This window comes from Palaemon carinicauda, chromosome 13, assembly GCF_036898095.1.
Source record: "Palaemon carinicauda isolate YSFRI2023 chromosome 13, ASM3689809v2, whole genome shotgun sequence".
Lineage (NCBI taxonomy): Eukaryota > Metazoa > Arthropoda > Malacostraca > Decapoda > Palaemonidae > Palaemon > Palaemon carinicauda.
Window position 1 is genome coordinate 126,357,363 of NC_090737.1, and position 8,606 is coordinate 126,365,968.

The window sequence follows — 8,606 nt, forward strand, 5'->3', positions numbered from 1 at the left end:
TTAATACATTAAAGTCTGGATTCTCTTAACGACCTCGGGATCAGAGCCCCAGGCGGAACCACCCAAAGACTATAATATCGGACCGGCGGGGATTTGAACCCTCGTCCAGAATATCTATATGCCAGTGACCAAGCTACGATGGTGAAGATGGGTCGATTTCAATTCTAAGTACAGAAAACCTGAATTTGACAGGTATATGTACAGAAGAATTGTCATTGACTTTTATCTTTCTTCGTGGCTGAGTGGTATGGTCACTGGCATACAGATATTCTGGACGAGGGTTCAAATCCCCGCCGGTCCGATATTATAGTCTTTGGGCGGTTCCGCCTGGGGCTCTGATCCCGAGGTCGTTAAGAGAATCCAGACTTTAATGTATTAATATATATAGCTTATTTGAAATATATATATATATATATATATATATATATATATATATATATACACGAATATATATATACATGTATATATATATATATATATATATATATATATATATATATATATATATATATATATATATATATATATACATATACATTATATATTTATATATACATGTATAGGTATATATATATATATATATATATATATATATATATATATATATATATATATATATATATATATATATACATTATATATTTATATATATACATGTATAGGTATATATATATATATATATATATATATATATATATATATATATATATATATATATATATATATATATACTGTACATATACTGTATATATATACACAACTCCCAGCAGCAAGGTCAGATTATTCGGTGTGTGTATGTGTAGGCAAAGGGAAAGTAAACAGGAACCAGAGGGAAGGATCCAATATAGTACTGTCTGGCCAGTCAAAGGATCAAATTGTGTATCTAAACCGTTCACCGGGCAAAGACTAGCGGGCAATTTTCGGAGCCGATGTCCGTTGGCAACGCACATGTATTTATGGCAGTATTATTAGCATGTGCTCTAAAAAAATGTCAGATTCAAGTGCAGTGCATCATAGCCATGGCGCAATATAAAATATAACTAAATTGCATTAACTATATAGCATGATTATTCCTGCCCCTGCGAGGACAATGGAATGTTGCATGGAAGAACTCGTTGCAAAGATGAAGTAAAAACAGAATCCATTCTGCCATTTTAAAAGAACCTAACCTTAGTTATAAAATTTAATAAACTTTAGAAACTGTTCAGATTGACCCAAACACTTTCTACGTTTTATCGAAGAAGGTAAAACCTTTTAAAATTAAGCAGGATACGTGTATGAGGTGTAGCATTTTCCGGGAGCATGTCTGGAGGCAACGTAAAATTACGTCTGACTCAGAACAATAACTGATCAGTAAAATGAGGATGTTTTTGTTATTAACGTTGATGTATAGCCTGCATTATTCCAAGAAATAACCAATGTTGGATACTGATCATACTTCACATTACGTGTTAACTAAATTGAAATTGTGTCCGTGATAGAGATACAATGTTCATGATTAGTTTCTCAGAGAGAGAGAGAGAGAGAGAGAGAGAGAGAGAGAGAGAGAGAGAGAGAGAGAGAGAGAGAGAGAGAGAGAGAGAAATTATTTAATTTTCTCACGATCAAACACTTCAAGCACATGAGATAGTCATGTTGTTTAATCTAAAGACCATAATTTGGAGGTGCAAATGTCCTCTGTACCACCCCCATTTATTTTTCTTCTTTTTATTTCTCCAATTTGTATAGGTATCTCCTGTATTGACCACGAATTGTTTTTATTTTCTTCGGCTTCAAAACCCGTAACAGACAATCCTTTTCTGAAATTCTGACGTGATTTTATTAATTGCCGTTACACTTTGTCTTTATAACCATCTGCTTTGACGTTTCAGAAGCACGGGTTTTGCCGGTACAATTCGACTAGCAACTGAGCCTCTCTTCTCTCCCAATGGTAGCTTTCCCCCATACACTCAAAGCTAGACATGCTTACAGGGCAGATGAAATTTAATAAAACGGCTAAAGTTCATCTGGTAAACAAGTATAACGCCATCCATCGTGTCCATTTCTTTCCGGAGTGTACAAAGCTCAACCCCGAGCATGGGCACTGTCAGACGCACTCCTTGGTGCTTGTTATTGACGTCATCAGTGTTTCTTTCTGTTTCCCATTGTTAACTGGTAACAACTGGTGTTCTAAGGACAATGTTCGACAATCTTGGCACAACGTTAAACTGAGTAACATTCTCGTCAAAATATTACTCAAGAAAATCGAGATTCGTTTTCAATTCTTTGTACAACCCTCCATCTAACTTTTTAAAACTCTCCTTGCATCAGTTTTAAAACTTTCATTTTACTTTTAATGAATTCAGATTAATATGATAAACATTAGGTGGCTAGGCTATAAAGTTATAGCTTATAATTGACTCCAGTTCATTTGAAGAACTATTAAGATTTTACCTTTGCCTTAAGCCCTTTCCACAAGAGGGGCAAGTGCATGGCGGGCAGACACTGTTACCAATTGTGGTATGTGGTATGGGTGGTGATCATGAGTGCAGATGACCTCAAAGACGATGACACTTCGGGCAAAATATCGAAGTGCCCGTGGGCGTTGTTGAGGCACTGGATGGACACCTGACTAGGGACGACGCTGCCTGGCACAATGATGATAGCACAACACTGACTGCACACTCTGCTCTCTGTTCGTAGTCAAGTCCAAGTCATGTGTTCGCCTGTCTATACCACTGCCTGCCTAAGGCTGTTTGATCTGGTAGCATTGTTTCAAATTTTGTTATATGGGTGGGGATCACAAGCGTAGATGTCATAGTTGTTGAGAATTTGGATGGACGCCTGAATAGGGACCACATTACTTGGCACAGCGCTGACTGCACTCTGCCCTCTGCTTCAATTCATACGTTCTCCTGCCTGTGCCTACTGCCCGTCTTGGACTGGTTAATCTGGTAACAACGTTTCAAAATGGGAGTGCCCGGCCTGAATTTGCCCCTTGTATGGAAGGGGCTTTATTCATCGATTGAAAAAATTAGCAAAATCCGAGTTTTTAAAATCTTGTCCCTCGTTACCCTAAAACATTACATTAATGACTGCTTCCCCTAAAAAAAAATCAACATTGTAACACCCGCAAAAAAAAAAAAAAATATATATATATATATATATATATATATATATATATATATATATATATATATATATATATATATATATATATATTCTAATTGCCCAATACTAAAGTTTTAAACTTTGTATAAATTTCTGTTTGAAAAAATCTCTTTTCCAGAGTTCTTCATTTCAATAAGATACCAGTCAGATCAGTAGTCTTATTCAACTGAAGACTACCCAACTATTCCTCAAAGTACTTGAGCTCATTATTATTAATACATTAAGTATCAACAGTTTAGTTATTTTTAAAATACACATTTTTATTAAATGAAGTCACAACGATCTATAGAATCTGATCATAAAAACGTATCAACTCTCAAATGCAGAGAATGACTCCTAAGGGAAAATTACCTTGTACTATTGAATCCTTTAGTAGTTAAGAAGTGCATTATCATTATTATCATCATTATCTTATTACCAACAATTATTATTATTATTATTATTATTATTATTATTATTATTATTATTATTATTATTATTATTATTATTATCGAAAGGAGATTAACTAGCCCAACGAATCAAGTTGACTCATACAAAGCTGACCTGATTAACATCGGGTAGACAAAAATTGTATTAATGTTAAATAGATGAATAGAAAATTGTTGAATATGACGAGTAAAATAAAATTAATTAAGAGCTAAAAGTCTGACAAATAAAAATCTTATCTATAAACCTTATGTTCATCATAAAATCCTAAAAACAGACATTCTCAGAAGTGATAAAAGGTCAAAACTTCTCTCGCCAAAACATAAATCTTTAAAGTCTTTTTATAGTTGAATTCGAGTCACACTCATTACACTAAGAACTGCTTCACGAGGTGAGCACGTCAAATACCCGTGATTCAGTTTCATGTGACCTTTACGCAATCTTGCAAGCGCATCAAATAGCCGTGGGTCAGTTTCATGTAATCTCTACGCAATCTTGCAAGCGCATCAAATAGCCGTGGGTCAGTTTCATGTAATCTCTACGCAATCTTGCAAGCGCATCAAATAGCCGTGGGTCAGTTTCATGTAATCTCTACGCAATCTTCAAGCGCATCAAATAGCCGTGGGTCAGTTTCATGTAATCTCTACGCAATCTTGCAAGCGCATCAAATAGCCGTGAGTCAGTTTCATGTAAACTATACGCAATCTTGCAAGCGCATCAAATAGCCATCAAATAGCCGTGAGTCAGTTTCATGTAATCTATATGCAATCTTGTAAGCGCATCAAATAGCCATGAGTCAGTTTTATGTGACCTTTACGCAATCTCGTAAGCGCATCAAATAGCCATCAAATAGCCGTGAGTCAGTTTCACGTAATCTATACGCAATCTTGTAAGTGCATCAAACAGCCATCAAATAGCCGGGAGTCAGTTTCATGTAATCTATAGGCAATCTTGTAAGCGTATCAATTAGCCATCAAATAGCCGTGAGTCAGTTTTATGTGACCTATACGCAATCTTGTAAGCTAATCAAATAGCCGTGAGTCACTTTCATGTGACCTATACGCAATCTTGTAAGCTCATCAAATAGCCATCAAATAGCCGTGAGTCAGTTTTATGTGACATATATGCAAGCGCATCAAATAGCCGGGAGTCAGTTTTAGGTGACCTATACGCAATCTTGTAGACGCATCAAATAGCCATGAGTCAGTTTTGTGTGAGCTATATGTAATCTTGTAAGCGCATCAAATAGCCATGAGTCTAGTTTTATGTGACCTATACGGAATCTTGTAGACGCATCAAATAGCCATGAGTCAGTTTTGTGTGAGCTATATGTAATCTTGTAAGCGCATCAAATAGCCATGAGTCTAGTTTTATGTGACCTATACGGAATCTTGTAAGCGCATCAAATAGCCATGAGTCAGTTTTATGTGACCTATAGGCCTACGCACTCTTGTTAAAATCACTTTATTCCTCCTTGATGATCGTACTGAAGATTCCCATTGAGAAAAGATTGAACAGTGTAAATAACATTACTTGCTCTCTTATGGGAGTAAAATTAATAAAAAAAAAAAAAAAACTTTTTAAACTTCATGCAGAAATATTGTTAATTAAAAGTGCAAATACGATAGAATTAATACTATTTAGATATCTGATACTCAAAGTACGGAATTGATTCAATACTAAAACTGTGTGGTGTACATTCAGGCAAAATGCTAACCGAAATACCGAAATACTTCTGTAAAGAGGTTTTAATCGGGTTTTTTTTTCTTTTTTTAGGCGTATGATGCATACCAATGAGAACCCCCACTCCCATCAGGAGCACACTCCCTGAAGGGGTGGAGGTTAAGCTAAAGTAGTTAAGAGATCGGTACCGGATTTGAAAAACTAAATACACAATTGCAGTAACTCTAAAAACTGGTGTCGCAAATACGATCTTAAAAACCGGTGTTGCAGAGACGATTTGAAAATCTCCGTTCCAGAGACGATTTAAAACCACCGTCGCAGAGAAAATTTAAAAACAGCTGTTGCAAAGAAAACTTAAAAACAGCCGTCGCAGAGACAATTTAAAAACAGCCGCTGCAGAGACCACCTTAAAAATCGCCGTCGGAAAGACCATCTTAAAAACCATCGTCAAAAGACGATCTTAAAAACAGCCGTCGCAGAGACGATCTTAAAAACAGCCGTCGCAGAGACGATCTTAAAAACAGCCGTCGCAGAGACGATCTTAAAAACAGCCGTCGCAGAGACGATCTTAAAAACAGCCGTCGCAGAGACGATCTTAAAAACAGCTGTCGCAGAGACGAATTAAAAAGAGTCGTCACAGAGACGAATTAAAAACAGCCGTTGCAGAGACGAATTAAAAACAGCCGTCGCAGAGACAACTTAAAAACAGGCGCCGCAGAGATGATCTTTAAAATCGCCGTCGCAAAGCCAATCTTAAAAACCGCCTTCGCAGAAACGATCTTAAAAATAGCCATCGCAGAGACAATTTAAAAACAGCCGTCGCATAAACAATTTAAAAACAGCCGTCGCAGAGACAACTTAAAAACAGCCGTCGCAGAGACTATTTTAAAAATCGACGTCGTGAAGACGATCTTAAAATCCACCGGCGCAGAGACGATCTTAAAAACCACCGTTGCAAAGACGATCTTAAAAACAGCCGTCGCATAGACGATTTAAAAACTGCTGTCGCAGAGACGATTTAAAAACAGCCGTCGCAGAGACGATCTTAAAAAATGCCGTCGCAGAGACGAATTGAAAACGGCCGTCGCAGAAACGAATTAAAAACAGCCGTTGCAGAGACAACTTAAAAACAGCCGCCGCAGAGATGATCTTAAAAATCGCCGTCGCAAAGACGATCTTAAAAACCACCTTCGCAGAAACGATCTTAAAAACAGCCGTCGCAGAGACAATTTAAAAACAGCCGTCGCATAGACGATTTAAAAACAGCCGTTGCCGAGACAACTTAAAAACAGCCATCGCAGAGACTATTTTAAAAATCGCCGTCGCAAAGACGATCTTAAAATCCACCGTCGCAGAGACGATCTTAAAAACCGCCGTTGCAAAGACGATCTTAATAACAGCCATCGCATAAACGATTTAAAAACCACCGTCGCAAAGACTATTTAAAACCACCGCCACAGACACGATTTAAAAACAGCCGTCGCAGAGACGATCTTAAAAACAGCCGGCGCAGAGACGATCTTAAAAATCGCTGTCGCAAAGACGATCTTAAATACCGCCGTCGCAGAGACGATCTTAAAAACCGCCCTTGCATAGACGATCTTAAAAACAGCCATTGCATAGACGATTTAAAAACCGCCATCGCAGAGACGATTTAAACCACCGCCGCAGAGACGATTTAAAAGCAGCCGTCGCAGAGACAACTTTAAAACAGCTGCCGCAGAGACTATTTTAAAAACCGTCGTCACAGAGACGATCTTAAAAACAGCCGTCACATAGACGATTTAAAACCACCGTCGCAGAGAAGATTTAAAACAGCTGTTGCAGAGAAAACTTAAAAGTCGCCGTCGCAGAGACAATTTAAAAACAGCCGCCGCGGAGACGATCTTAAAAAAACAGCCGTCGCAGAGACTATTTTAAAAATTGCCGTCGCAAAGACGATCTTAAAATCCACCGTCGCAGAGGCGATCTTAAAAACCGCCGTTGCAAAGACGATCTTAAAAACAGCCGTTGCATAGACGATTTAAAAACCGCTGTCGCAGAAATTATTTAAAAACAGCAGAAAACAGCAGTCACAGAGACAACTTAAAAACAGCCGTCGCAGAGACAACTTAAAAACAGCCGTCGCAGAGACAACTTAAAAACAGCCGTCGCAGAGACTAATTAAAAACAGCTGTCGCAGAGACAACTTAAAAACAGCCGCCGCAGAGATGATCTTAAAAATCGCCGTCGCAAAGACGATCTCAAAAAGCGCTGTCGCAGAAACGATCTTAAAAACAGCCGTCGCAGAGACAATTTAAAAACAGCCGTCGCATAGACAATTTAAAAACAACCGTCGCATAGACGAATTAAAAAGTCGTCGCAGAGACAACTTAAAACAGCCGCCGCAGAGATGATCTTAAAAATGGCCGTCACAAAGACGATCTTAAAAACCGCCTTCGCAGAAACTATCTTAAAAACAGCCGTCGCAGACACAACTTAAAAACAGCCGTCGCATAAACGATTTAAAAACAGCCGTCGCAGAGACAACTTAAAAACAGCCGTCGCATAGACGATCTTAAAAACCGCCGTTGCAAAGACAATCTTAAAAACAGCCGTCGCATAGACGATTTAAAAACCACTGTCGCAGAGACGATTTAAAAACAACCGTCGCAGAGACAACTTAAAAACAGCCGTCGCAGAGACAACATAATGATAGCCGTCGCAGAGACGAATTATAAACAGCCGTCGCAGAGACGAATTAAAAACAGCCATCGCAGAGACGAATTAAAAACAGCCGTCGCAGAGACAACTTAAAAACAGCCGCCGCAGAGACGATCTTAAAAATCGCCGCCGCAGAGACGATCTTAAAAATCGCCGTCGCAAAGACGATCTTAAAATCCACCGTCGCAGTGGCGATCTTAAAAAACGCCGTTGCAAAGACGATCTTAAAAACTGCCGTCGCATAGACGATTTAAAAACCACTGTCGCAGAGACGATTTAAAAACAGCCGTCGCAGAGACAACTTAAAAACAGCCGTCGCAGAGACAACTTAATAACTGCCGTCGCAGAGACAACTTAATAACAGCCGTCGCAGAGACGAATTAAAAACAGCCGTCACAGAGACGAATTAAAAACAGCCATCGCAGAGACGAATTAAAAACAGCCGTTGCAGAGACAACTTAAAAACAGCCGCCGCAGAGATGTTCTTAAAAATCGCCGTCGCAAAGACGATCTTAAAAACCGCTGTTGCAGAAACGATCTTAAAAACAGCCGTTGCAGAGACAATTCAAAAATAGCCATCATATAGACAATTTAAAAACAGCCTTCGCAGAGACAACTTAAAAAAAGCAGTCGCAAAGACAATT

The 8,606-nt window shown here is 38.4% G+C and overlaps 1 protein-coding gene across 1 annotated transcript; it reads left to right on the forward strand.

The window, feature by feature from the left end:
• The first annotated feature begins 1,063 nt into the window (after nucleotides 1-1,063).
• On the forward strand, nucleotides 1,064-8,242 carry LOC137651792 (uncharacterized protein PF3D7_1120000-like). Its single transcript, XM_068385009.1, has 6 exons — nucleotides 1,064-1,128; nucleotides 5,730-5,889; nucleotides 6,102-6,266; nucleotides 6,660-6,902; nucleotides 7,433-7,570; nucleotides 8,036-8,242. Exons 1-6 carry the CDS (start codon nucleotides 1,064-1,066, stop codon nucleotides 8,240-8,242), a joined length of 978 nt encoding a protein of 325 aa, XP_068241110.1.
• Nucleotides 8,243-8,606: the final 364 nt, after the last annotated feature.

Bases quoted from the DNA above. Each gene is read 5' to 3' on its own strand.
- LOC137651792 (XM_068385009.1), top strand. From the start codon at position 1,064: ATGATTATTCCTGCCCCTGCGAGGACAATGGAATGTTGCATGGAAGAA. The intron at 6,267-6,659 runs GCAGAGACGATT...TCTTAATAACAG, and splicing joins ACGATTTAAAAACTGCTGTC to CCATCGCATAAACGATTTAA. The intron at 6,903-7,432 runs GCAGAGACGATT...AATTAAAAACAG, and splicing joins ACGATTTAAAAACCGCCATC to CTGTCGCAGAGACAACTTAA.